We start from the raw sequence: 14,010 nt of genomic DNA, 5'->3' as shown, positions 1-14,010 counted from the left end.
TTTTATGTGTGAATTGAGGAGGACGACTAGACTGAACAACTGCCAAGGTATGGGGGATGAAAAAGAAGGGTCAACAATGACCAAGACATTGACACTTACAAGAACTGTGTGGCTTTCAACAGCTGCAGTGCTATGGCACCAGAATCAGATGCCTAACTCAGCTTACATGTGAGATTTCCTAGTGTTAGCAAATGGACTTGGCTATGTGTGCAACTGCATCTTTTTCAGTCATTTACAAACAACCATTTGGAGTCAATAAAAATATTGCTAGTTTCTTAGGATTAGCAAAAGAAAGAAATGACCTTCAAATTCCAGACCAGTTGGAAAAATCTATTTCAGACTTATCATTTGTACCTTCTGTGACCAAACAGGAAAAATCCTAGACTACTGAGTTTGTTCTCAAATGTGGATTTTCCTAGAAAGAAGAGCCACTGAGAGTCCTCACGGGGTATATGGGATATGGCACAGGCCTATATGGGAGTTTTCAATACCAGAATAGAAGCTTTTTTTCTTTTTTTAACTTCTAATCATAGAAACCATTTGGCCATTGGCATATCTTTCCGTTCAAACATCATACATGTGCAGTTTCTTTGATTTTTTTCATATTCTTCATCTATATACAGGTTCCCCCCACTCCCCACAACAATGTAAGTTTCTTTGAGTAGAAAGACCATTTATTTGGTACTCCATGTACAATCATCTGCTGAGCCCAGCAGAGAACATGGTACACAATGAATAAATATCACCACAACTGTGGATGGTATCCAAGATTAGAAGATAAACTTTTTTTGGGGGGGGAGTATCTTAAAATATTATACTGTCACAATTCCAGCTACAAATTCCTAAATACTGTGAATTTCTCAGAGGAACCTCTAGCTTAGCAATGGATAGCCAATAGCTATTAAAACTATAATTAAGCTTGATATAATTCCTTGAAGCACAGAGATATGATGTATTTTATAAGAGAGTCTACTATCAGATCAGATCAGTCGCTCAGTCATGTCCGACTCTTTGCGACCCCATGAATCGCAGCACGCCAGGCCTCCCTGTCCATCACCAACTCCCAGAGTTCACTGAGACTCACGTCCATCGAGTCAGTGATGCCATCCAGCCATCTCATCCTCTGGCGTCCCCTTCTCCTCCTGCCCCCAATCCCTCCCAGCATCAGGGTCTTTTCCAATGAGTCAACTCTTCGCATGAGGTGGCCAAAGTACTGGAGTTTCAGCTTTAGCATCATTCCTTCCAAGGAAATCCTAGGGCTGATCTCCTTCAGAATGGACTGGTTGGATCTCCTTGCAGTCCAAGGGACTCTCAAGAGTCTTCTCCAACACCACAGTTCAAAAGCATCAATTCTTTGGCGCTCAGCCTTCTTCACAGTCCAGCTCTCACATCCATACATGACCACAGGAAAAACCATAGCCTTGACTAGACGGACCTTTCTTTAAAGAGCAATCTACTACTATGTGGTTAAATGGATATATATTTTTTAAGTTTTACAAATTTTAGTGTACCTTTTTCCCTCCACAAAGCAAAGTATACAATACTCCACCATTCAGTTATTTCTTTAATTAGCAGGCCTTTAACAATTTATTAGTACAATTAACACATACACATTCTTAAAGCCTGTTTCACTTTAATGATTCTGTTTATAATCATATAAAAATTGTCATAATTATCCATGTAAACATGCATCATGCTCTGTATCCACTGTAATAGGGTCCTAATTAAAAGCTACAAGAAAAGCAATTTAGACCTTTGGTTTCTAAAATAAAAAGTAGAACGGACAAAGTTTCTATAATGAGAAAAAATCTTAATGAAAGAAAACTACAAGCAGAAATTCATGCCTTTTGAATTCTAAAAGGAGTTCTTTTAAGAGCTGGTATCAATATGCATGACAGAAGGTTAAAAATCAAGATTAGATTAAAGCCATGCTCTAGGCATTTCATTTTCTTGAGTTTGCGGAAAATGAACTTGGTGTAGGTCAGAGATGTTACCATTAATTATTTTGCTATTTTACTGAGGGGTACAGCCTTTGTAGTTAGATTATAAAACCTGAGGGTCTACTCTCTAATTGTCTTTTAGAAAAATAAACATTCATTTTTGTCCCAAGATACAATGTTCTAATTATTATAGTCATTTAAGTTTGAAAGGTTTTCAAAGTTTAACTAGAAAAACCTGCTGAATCTTCAACTCTAATCATTGAGAGGTCATGCTTAAGACTTACATCTATTATCTAACAATCAAATCAGAATTAAACCTGCTACAAGAATCCAGATTTTGAATTGGATTTTTATTATAGGTGTATTGTTATAAGGAATATCAAAAACACAAAAAGGCTGATCTAGTACAGAAATATTATTTTAGACAAAGTACTCAAACTTTCTGAGCCTCACCTTCTTCATTCATAAGATTGAGATAATAATAGTACTTAAGTCAGGCATTTTTGTTAGATTATCTGAAACAATCCATGCAACATACTAAATACTGTGCTTAATAGGGAGTGAATGCCTATAAATATGATATTAATATCTTTCGTCTTGAATAAAATTTAACAATTTATGAAGTCCATTCACCATCATTTATTCCTTCATCCACCAATTTTTTCAGCAGTGATTGAACACCTAGCCTGGGCAGCCACTGCTCTAAGCACTGAATAAGACAAGGAATAAGGCAGACACATAACCTCCTCCAAGGCACTCACAGTCTCACAAGGGAGATAGATACTACAGCAAATAAATCATAAATAACTACATGATTACAACTGTGGTAAGAGCTATGAAGGGAAGGTTCAGTGTGTTTGACAGGGGGCTGGTATCTAGTCTTTAGGGTCAGGGAAATGCCATTCAATTTGAGATTGAAGGATGATGGATATGATGTGTACATGATCTCTATGGAATTTTCAATCACTTGGTGTGATATTATTCCACCTCTACAGATGAAGAAACTGAGGCTCACCATGTTTAGAGATCTGTCCACTCGGAGCCTGAGCTCAGACCCTTGGTGCCCTCTTTTCAACACATGTGGTGGTGGGCTGTAGGTGGGCCGGGGGCATCACAGGGGATTCTTTCCTTGTCCACTCTTTATATTCTGGGCAGTTTTGTAAAACCATCTAACTGAAAATTTTTGTTTTGCTATCTGAAAAGTGTGTCCAATAGTAATGATTTGGATAAGTATGAGAACTTTATGAATATGATAATTAATATATTTGATGAAGACTAATGGGGTTCATGAGAAATAAAGAATAGAATATAATACTGTAATAATCTTTTCTAGAGAGAATAAAGTAGTGGTATTGGGGAGGGCCAAATGAAGTGGACTGAACGCCAGGCAGGCAAAATATAGTGACAAGAACTCACATGGAGAATGTGGGGAGAAATGTGGCTAAATTGAGAATGCATATCCCATGCAAAGTACTTTCATTACAAGCTTTTAAAATTTAAGAAAAATGTCTATTCAGGTTTTCTGCTTATTTTTTTTTTTTTTTTAATTGCAGCCTTTCTTTAACCAACAACCAAAAACAAACCAGGGAATACCAGCAGTCTGGCTTTAGAAAAGAACAAATTAGAGTGTCTCGCTTGTTCCCGAAGACAGAATCTAACTCTTTTTTCTTTAAGATTCTACTTTACAGTAGATTTTGTTGTTTGACTTGAAATTTGCTTTCATAATGTCCAAAGCAAAGAAGAAATTCTATTAAAGATCTCACCAATGCCAACTATAGTTAAATCACTATGTCATGGTTTTGCTAAATGCTTTCATTTATGTGTTTGCAATTGAGCTAGGAGATAGGGATGTCAGTCTCTTCTTAATTAAAAAGGAATAAAAATCCACTAAGATTGCTGCTGTGGAAAGGAGGGCACTTGGGAAAACTATGTCCTAATTTTTAAGCAAATTATTGGTTTTGATTTGTGCTTAGTGGACCACTGCATCTTGTCATTAGTAGCTGAATGCTCAACTTCAATAATAGATCTGATTCTCTGGTTCAATTAAAGTGGGGTTCCATTAATGAAAATAAGATCATCGGATCCTACAGTCCTCTGCAGACTAACAATCACTAGCTAATGTGCACTGGGAGCTGACAAAGTGAACAGTGCGAACGTGTGGCAGCAGACTTTTTGGAAACACAATTATTTTATTAATTTCATTAAATGCTATTGATCAAGTTACATGACATTAAAAAAATGCACTCTAAAACAGAAGGTTCAAGGTTTCCTTTTTAGCTCGGATGAACATGCCAGAAAGCATCCATAGGAAGCAGCTACTTCGTTCTGTAGTGGCATACTGGGATCTCTTAGCATGCACATTTATAATAAAATATCACAATTTACATAAGTACTGTTAGTTACAAGAACACCCAGCCACTTTTCATGCAATTCAAATCTCATCACAGGGAGCCCTCATTTTAGAAAGACACAAAAATAAATACTTAAAATGAAGAAATACCTCCTGGTTTTTCCATGATTAAAAAGTCTGTCCTTGGGCATTAGTCATTAGCTACACCGTTCAAATAAAATCTCTCACACAGAGAACAATAATTTTTATTGTAATCACTTACAATAAGGTTCAAAGCCCACAAATGTCAAAAAAAGCAACTGAAAAGTATTTGCAGAAAGCGAACTACAAAGTTTATGTAAATTTTAGCTGCTGTACATGTGCTATGAGATTTACTTCAGATGAACAATCATAAACCGTATGGTTATAAATGAATATAAGTACATTTGAGTTTCATAGGACAGAAGAAATAAGCTTTTCAATGGTGATTATTAATTTTCTGTATAAACAACTCATGTTGACTATACTTATGCACTGAAAGTCCAATTGTGGAATTAGAAAAATATATACTAACTTAACCCTCTTCTACAGGCTGAGATTGAACATGGCCTATGAAAAAGTTTGTTTAACTGTAATATTGAGTTAATGATGCATTTAATATTTATTCAAATTTCTCTTTATTCTCTGGCATTACAAGTGTCCTTGAAGTTTAAATTTAAAATAAAGACACAAAATATCTGGATATAGACTTGCATTTTCATTTAAAGACACAATTCTTAAAACATTAAGCTAGAGAGAGAGAAGAAAAAAGGAGCATTTACAACTACAAAGAGCGACATGATAGGCTTTGCAATCATTTTTGTTATGGAAAGTTATCACAGCCTGTTAGATACAGACAGAATGTTTGGTTACGCGAAACACTCTTACTCATTGTACCCTGTGGAGAATTTTCCATTAAGACTGAATTACGATGTGAGGTGTTTACAGTGGCTACCTGGGTAGTGAAAACTTTTATATATTTTCCAAAGGTTCTGTAATGAACATAGATTGCATATATTCTCTTTCTCTCCCTCTCTATCTAAAGATAGTACATATAACAAATACACAAATTCTCACGATCAGGGTTCTCCTGCTGCCGCCGCCAAGTTGCTTCAGTCGTGTCCAACTCTGTGCGACCCCACGGACTGCAGCCAATAGGCTTCTCTGTCCATGGTATTCTCCAGGCAAGAACACTGGAGTGGGTTGCCATTTCCGGGTTCTCACTGCTATCATAAATTCTTGCCTAAAGATGGCAACTGTCAAAGCAGGTGATGGAAATATGGGGGATTCACTATATAGTCTACTTGTTTGTGAGTTTGGAAATTTCATTACAAAGGACTGAAAAATATAGTGTCAAATTCTCTTACAGGGTTTATACTGAAAAAGTTAACAGAATAGTCCCAAATCTCCAGAAATATGCAATAAAAATATACCAAGAATAAATGAATTTTGGATAAACATAGAGAGTAAAAGTGAGTTATGAGTTTGAGCAAGCCCCAGGAGTTGCTGATGGACAGGGAAGCCTGGTGTACTGCAGTCCACGGGGTCACAAAGAGTCAGACACCACTGAGCAACTGAACTGAACTGAAAAGTGAGTCTGTTTTTGTTACTCATTCTTCTCACCACTGGAGAAAGAAATGGCAGTTCACTCCAGTATTCTTGCCTGGAAAATCCATTGGAGAGAGGAGCCTGGTGGGTTACAGTTCATGGTGTCGCAAAGAGTCAGACACGACTTAGCATGCATGCAATACATCTCATCATGATCATCTCTTTTCTCCTCTTTCTACTTTGACCACTCTTGAATTTTGACAACTCTCTCTTCCCCACCTGTTATCTGAGAACCAACACACCCTACAAGTTCCCCCACCCCTCACCATGATTTCTCTCAAGGTTATCACCTTTGTGGGGATAAGTGATCCAGTCACTCATTCAGGGTTCTCAAACCTGGTTGTGTGTCACAATGGCTGGAGAAGTTTAAAAAAACAAACAGAACCCAACCGAGGGCAACTAAATCAACATTTCTGGGGGTGAAGCATAGACATTAGGGGAAAAATTTTTTTTATATCAGTTATTTTTAAAATGTCGCAAGTGATTCTAACATGCAGGAAGCTGAGAACTGCTCATCTGAATAACAGATTTCTTGATCTGTAAGTACTATTCACTTGTTTGGTCAATAGCTATGAGTGTCCAATACAGAGGTAGAAAACTGGCAGCCCTGGCGTGTTTTGTTTGACGCTAAGAGTGTTTCAAAAATGTTGAGAGTTTAGACAATATATTAAAATTGTCAAAGAGAAGGAGACAACAGAGGACGAGATGGTTGGATGGCATCACCAACTCAATGGACATCAGTTTGGGCAAACTCCAGGAGATGGTGAAGGACAGGGAAGCCTGGCGTGCTGCAGTTCATGGGGTTGCGAAGAGTTGAACAGGACTGAGTGACTGAACAACAAATACTGTTACAAACACTGGGATACTGAGTTCCTCTTGAAAAAAAAAAAAAAAGAGATCTGGTGAGACTGTGCCTGTGTTCTTGCAAGGCAAAATTTGGCTAGAACTGAATTGCAGCTGTCCCTTCTAGGCTGAGAACGAGAATCCAGTTTGCTGTAGTTCTCACCACTCCCTTGTTAACTGCCATGTACTGTATCATTTGTATCAGTTGTTGATACTACTGTTTCAACAGTAGAGAACAGTTTGTTTGAAGCACTATCTTACTCTTCTTCCCTAATTGCTCCCCTCCACTCCCAACAGGGCTCACTGCAGAAGTAGAAAATGTTTCTGTGGGTTGGATGTCCAGGCATCCGGCTCACTTCACTCATTTCTGTTATCTGACTGGCTACTGTCATATGAGTGTGCAGCACCAGGCCAAATATATGGCAAACACTGTGTTAGGTGGTAGGGATATAGAAGAATGATGTACAGTGCTCTTTTTGAAAGAGTCACGTTTAATTGGGAATGAAAGAATATTAATTAAAAAGTACTGCAAGGAACAAAAAAACCATCACAAAAGGAGAACAATGCTTGTTAGGACAGAAGAGGTGGCATTTGAGTTGGATTTAGGAAGACAAATTGAGTGTTTTTCCAGGCAGAAAGGCAAAGAAGCCATTTTAGGCCAATGAAACAGCAATCTCAAAATAAGAACATATGAAAGCTGCAGAGAGTGGTCAGAAATTAACACATGGGGAATGAGAGAAAGGGTCTGGAGATGAAACTGTGGAGTAAGTTTGGAATAAGGGAGACTGACTTTGTGTGAGTTCCCAGGGGCTTTTTTCATTTTGTCTTCTAAGATAGTAGGAAAGGCATTAAAAGTCTTTAATCAAAGAGCACCATGGTTACATTTCTATTTCTATTATCAGAAAGAGAAATCTGACAGCAATGTAAAGATTAACTGGGAGGGTAAGGTTAAGTGACAGTGGGGACCCAAACAATGAAAGTAGAATAGGATCAGATTTGAGAGCTGACTTGGAGGTGTAACTGGCAGGGCTTGGACACATATGGGAAGACAGGAACGACCAAGGATGTTTGACTTAACATATAAAAATTGAGAAGCTATTCTGGCTGCTAAAAAAGAAATTTAAAATGATTTATCACTGACAAGAGCTGATGTTAAAGTGATTTAATATATAATCTCAAGCTATGAAGCATCATTGCCAGGCTGTTCCACCACCCTTTACTTTTTGGCCTTAAAAATAAAGAGGCTTATACTTTAGGACTTGAGTACATACCTGATTCTGTTGAGTTCAGAGGATGACCCCCAAATTTTATTTCAGTTTGGCGGAGTTTAGTCATGTTTAGCAGCTGTGTGACTTGTGGAACATCTGTCGTTAGTTGGCAGCTTCGTGGAATAATGTCTATAGGTTCATCTATTGGAAAGGGAGCATCATGTCCAGCTGGAAATAAAGACAAACATTCATTCCCCAAATGTAAGCAATTTCTGCCAAATGGACATACCTTATAGATGAAAACAGCTAAAGTAAAGCATTTTAGAGTACGACTTTGGATGGGTTACTCAGTGTTATACAGTCTTGGTTACCTCATCTGAGCATAAATAATTTTAAGGTTTACTTTCTGGGATTGTAGAGAGGATTAAACGAGATAGAGTATCAACATATGGAACAGATTCAGAGACTTCTGCAATGAATGAGAGCATTGATTGGAAATATTTTATATTTGTTTTTTTAATACTACATTAGCACTCAGAAGAACCAGCTCAGTATGCTCAACGAAGGTTTCTGGGATTACACTGCCTCATTTATAGAAGGTCACTAAGTACAATGACATTATTGAGTAACCACCTAGAGCCATCATACGAGTCATTTTTCTAACTTTTCATTTTGAAATAAATTTAGACTTACAGAAAAGTTACAAAAATAGTACAGAGTTCCAATATACCCTTTACCCAGCTTTCCCTAATGTTAACACCCAATCTTCAAATACTTTCAAAGAAAAAAGTAGTTTAATTAAAGTAGTATTTTTATTATTATAGCTTGCATTTCTAATGAGATTTCATATTATTCATATAAATTTATATGGATATTTAAGTTTTCATTATAATAAATTTTCTGTTCATGTTCTTAACCCATTTTACTACTAGGTTACTTTAAAAAGTTATTTATATGACCTATTTTGTGGCAAATATATTAAGCTTTGTCATATGTAGCAAGTAGGAATTTAGTTGCTGTTAACATTCCAAAAAGCAGTTTTACTATGTGCATCAAAAGCCTTAAAAATGTCCATGATATTTCACTCAGTAATTTCACTTATGAATCTTTTCTACATTAAAAAAATCAGAAACTCAGATGGTCAATATAAACGTTTATAATTTCTGAAACAACTTGAATTTCCAGTTAAGAGTTTATAAGACACTGTATTTACGAAGATGGGAAAGGTTCAAGATAAGGTGTTAAATGAACGTAATATATCCAAATCCCAACTGTAGAAAATTGTTCAATGAAACATATAAATAGGAAAAGGACTAGAAGGAAATATACCAAAATGAAAAATTACTTTTCCTGATTAGTCTAGGCATAGTTTTTATTTCTTCTTCATAATAATTTTTTAGTAGGAAAAAAATTATATTTTTAGAATCTAGTGGAAAAAATTTGATTTGTGCACATGTGAATATGAATAGTAAGAAAAATTCAACCAAATTCATCCCTCAAAAATATCCTTATGTAAGTATAAACTCTAACCATATTTATAAAGGCAAATGATGTTAGGTTTTTGTGCATCCAAGCTGTGGCCATTCCCTAATTAGATTTTAATGTCCTAATCTTGAAAAGGAAAATGAATCATTTAACTAAAAACTTAAATGCTCATCAGTAATGTAATGGTTTCCAAGTGTCCTAACGTTCCAGTCATTACAAATGCCACTGAGCTTACAAATCTTAGTTTTCAGGTATTCTTTGTCCATTCATTTCTTACTTGTCATTGCATTCCTATACACTAATAATGAGAAAACAGAAAGAGAAATTAAGGAAACAATTCCATTCACCATTGCAACAGAAAGAATAAAATACTTAGGAATGTATCTACCTAAAGAAACTAAAGACCTATATATAGAAAACTATAAAACACTGGTGAAAGAAATCAAAGAGGACACTAATAGATGGAGAAATATACCATGTTCATGGATTGGAAGAATCAATATAGTGAAAATGAGTATACTACCCAAAGCAATTTATAGATTCAATGCAATCCCTGTCAAGCTACCAACAGTATTCTTCACAGAGCTAGAACAAATAATTTCACAATTTGTATGGAAATACAAAAAACCTCGAATAGCCAAAGCGATCTTGAGAAAGAAGAATGGAACTGGAGGAATCAACCTACCTGACTTCAGGCTCTATTACAAAGCCACAGTTATCAAGACAGTATGGTACTGGCACAAAGACAGAAATATTGATCAATGGAACAAAATAGAAAGCCCAGAGATAAATCCACGCACATATGGACACCTTATCTTCGACAAAGGAGGCAAGAATATACAATGGATTAAAGACAATCTCTTTAACAAGTGGTGCTGGGAAAACTGGTCAACCACTTGTAAAAGAATGAAACTAGAACACTTTCTAACACCATACACAAAAATAAACTCAAAATGGATTAAAGATCTAAACGTAAGACCAGAAACTATAAAACTCCTAGAGGAGAACATAGGCAAAACACTCTCTGACGTACATCACAGCAGGATCCTCTATGACCCACCTCCCAGAATATTGGAAATAAAAGCAAAAATAAACAAATGGGACCTAATTAAACTTAAAAGCTTCTGCACATCAAAGGAAACTATTAGCAAGGTGAAAAGGCAGCCTTCAGAATGGGAGAAAATAATAGCAAATGAAGCAACGGACAAACAACTAATCTCAAAAATATACAAGCAACTCCTACAGCTCAACTCCAGAAAAATAAATGACCCAATCAAAAAATGGGCCAAAGAACTAAATAGACATTTCTCCAAAGAAGACATACAGATGGCTAACAAACACATGAAAAGATGCTCAACATCACTCATTATCAGAGAAATGCAAATCAAAACCACTATGAGGTACCATTTCACACCAGTCAGAATGGCTGCGATCCAAAAGTCTACAAGCAATAAATGCTGGAGAGGGTGTGGAGAAAAGGGAACTCTCTTACACTGTTGGTGGGAATGCAAACTAGTACAGCCACTATGGAGAAGAGTGTGGAGATTCCTTAAAAAACTGGAAACAGAACTGCCTTATGATCCAGCAATCCCACTGCTGGGCATACACACTGAGGAAACCAGAAGGGAAAGAGACAAGTGTACCCCAATGTTCATCGCAGCACTGTTTATAATAGCCAGGACATGGAAGCAACCTAGATGCCCATCAGCAGATGAATGGATAAGAAAGCTATGGTACATATACACAATGGAGTATTACTCAGCCATTAAAAAGAATACATTTGAATCAGTTCTAATGAGATGGATGAAACTGGAACCTATTATACAGAGTGAAGTAAGCCAGAAAGAAAAACACCAATACAGTATACTAACGCATATATATGGAATTTAGAAAGATGGTAACAATAACCCTGTGTACGAGACTTCAAAAGAGACACCGATGTATAGATCAGTCTTATGGACTCTGTGGGAGAGGGAGAGGGTGGGGAGATTTGGGAGAATAGCACTGAAACATGTATATTATCATGTATGAAACAAGTCGCCAGTCCAGGTTCGATACACGGTACTGGATGCTTGGGCCTGGTACACTGGGAGGACCCAGTAGGGGAGGGAGGAGGGAGGAGGGTTCAGGATGGGGAACGTGGGTATACCTGTGGCGGATTCATTTCGATATTTGGCAAAACTAATACAATATTGTAAAGTTTAAAAATAAAATAAAATTAAAAAAATAGAAAGCCAATGTAAAGTAACTGAGTAAATGAACTCTCAAAATAAAAAAAATTTGGAAATTAAGTAAACTAACTCTCTCTCTCTATATATATTTGACACATCATTTCAGACTTCTTGAGGTAGAAAAAGATAATTTCCACATTGGTGCCAATATTGATAAACTGAGATTTTTTATATTAATAGAGAAAGAAAATTCTGTGGGCTAATAAGAACCTGAAATAAAATGCTGTATTCTGAACCCTATGAAGAGAAATTATAGAAACTTTAGCTCAGAGGGCTTGTGTGGATGGTACAGGGTACAATACCATACAAAGTTTGAAATGTATCCAAAAGAAAAGCTGAATTTCCAACTAATAAGAGACAAACAGCAAATTCTGGTAACCAAAAATCCACAAGTTTTTATGAAAGAACAAGACAGAGACTATTACAAAACTCCAATCCGAATCTTACAGGAACGTGGTTGACATGCAAATCAGATTTCACATTAAAAGTCTCAAATTCCCTCTACATCATTTTTCCTTTCTCTATATATACTCTCTCTTTGTTCTCAGAATTGTCTTATTACTTATTGGATTATTTTCTGAGGGAATGAATATTGTGGGCAGTATAAAATAAAACCTGCAATAAAGGGATAAATTAGAGAAAAAACTACTGATGTATTATTTTAAAATAGAGCTTAATCATTAAGTGACTAGTGACTGTCAAACTTCCAGAGATTTTGTATGGAAAGTTTCATTTTTGAGAAAGAGGAAAGAAGCTTAAGTCTCATTTTTCTGTGATCCCGAACTATGAAGGGGCTTTAAACCAGGTAGCTGGATGTTCTGATAGACCTAAATAGAACTTAACTCATCTCCCCACCAACCACTCCCCCTTCTCTAGGCTCAATTACTAGGTTATATTATTTTGTATTTTTAGCATTTATGGCTTAATTTAAAAATAAAGACTAATTCCAAAAATAGTACAGATCCTACACAAAAATTAAATAGTGCTGAACTGTATTATAGGGCATGGTCTACCTGTAGTCATTCATTTACTCATTTTATCATTCAGTAAATTCTTACTGAGCCTCTACTATGTGCCAGGTACTCATCTAGTGGCTGGGAATTTAGTGGTGAGCCAGAGTTGACTCTATGATGGCCTTATTAAAGCTTATACCCAGCAGAGAATATGAAACAAGATATATCACAGTTAATTATAATTGTGTTAAATGCTCTGAAAGAAAAGCTCAAGATGTTATGAGAGAAGTAGTAGGGGAATCCAACTTCATAGGTTGTTAGGGAAAGTCTTCCTGATAAAAGACACATTTAAGCTGAGTCATAAAGGATAAGCAGAAAGTGGCCTGGTGAAATGGGGTAGGAGTGATCATTCAGGTAGATGAAACAGCTTTTGAAGACTCTGAAGACAGAAAGACTTCGGTACATTCTAGGAGGCGAAAGAAAGACAGTTCTCCCACACTGAATAGTGAGAGAATCCCAGTGATACATTTAGTAAAACACTTGGCTCAAATGGGGTGCTTAATAAATGGTCATGAACAAAAGCCCCTTAATAACAGTCAACTTAGATTAAATGCAGCTGCCCAGTTTTCGGTTCTTCTTCGGTTGTTCTTTATTCAGCTATATCCTGAATAGTACTCCATGCACATTTTATTTGGATATTTTTCTCCCCAGATGGCAAATAACAAATCAAGCAGGCAATCAGATACTAAGGGACGAGAGCCTGTCTTATTCTTTCATACAAGTTCTATCTCCAGGGCAGGGGCTTTGTATGGAAACACTCAGACTGCTTAGTTAATGTTTGAACTACGATACAATAGAATTTGAACTGCTTTTGCTAACACATCTGAAAGAACATTATGTTGGCTAGAATGGTAGGCTCAAAAAGGCAAAATGGATAAGGCTCTGAGAAAGCTGACAGATTTGCTCATGCAGCATCCAGACACAACCAGATGGTAGTTTTTTTTTTTGACACCTTTACTCCCAGTATGAGATGGTGTATTACTGCAATGTTTGAGTGACTTGGTAACCCTGTCTTCCTTTCTTTGGACATACAGTCCTCATAAAACGAATCATTCTATGGTGTTTAATACCCTTGATGAGGATCTTTACTAGCTTTAAAAATTAAGTCATCAATTTTAACACATATATAAAGCATTAAGAATAATCATGCCCATTTTATTGGGGGGGGGGAGAATGCCTTACAAAATAGTTAGATTTATAGATATGTTTCCAATACAGATACTCATAATTCACTGTCGTTTAAATAAGAACCAATTCTGTAATAATTCACTGATTCTGGATTCAACTATATTCATCTTACTCACTTGTAGTGCC

The 14,010-nt window shown here is 36.4% G+C and overlaps 1 protein-coding gene across 14 annotated transcripts in view; it reads right to left on the bottom strand.

The window, feature by feature from the left end:
- CFAP20DC (CFAP20 domain containing) overlaps window positions 1-14,010 on the bottom strand; it is a 267,642-nt gene that overhangs the window by 112,772 nt on the left and 140,860 nt on the right. For all 14 annotated transcript variants that reach the window (XM_070359614.1, XM_070359613.1, XM_070359611.1 and 11 more), the window contains one exon: window positions 8,031-8,195. In XM_070359614.1, the coding sequence (XP_070215715.1) occupies window positions 8,031-8,195 (165 nt within the window). The remainder of the gene's footprint in view (window positions 1-8,030; window positions 8,196-14,010) is intronic.

This window comes from Bos mutus, chromosome 22 (genome assembly GCF_027580195.1).
Source record: "Bos mutus isolate GX-2022 chromosome 22, NWIPB_WYAK_1.1, whole genome shotgun sequence".
In the NCBI taxonomy this organism is placed as follows: Eukaryota; Metazoa; Chordata; class Mammalia; order Artiodactyla; family Bovidae; genus Bos; species Bos mutus.
The sequence above is the reverse complement of the archived record's forward strand: the minus strand, read 5'-3'. Positions and strand labels throughout refer to the sequence as shown.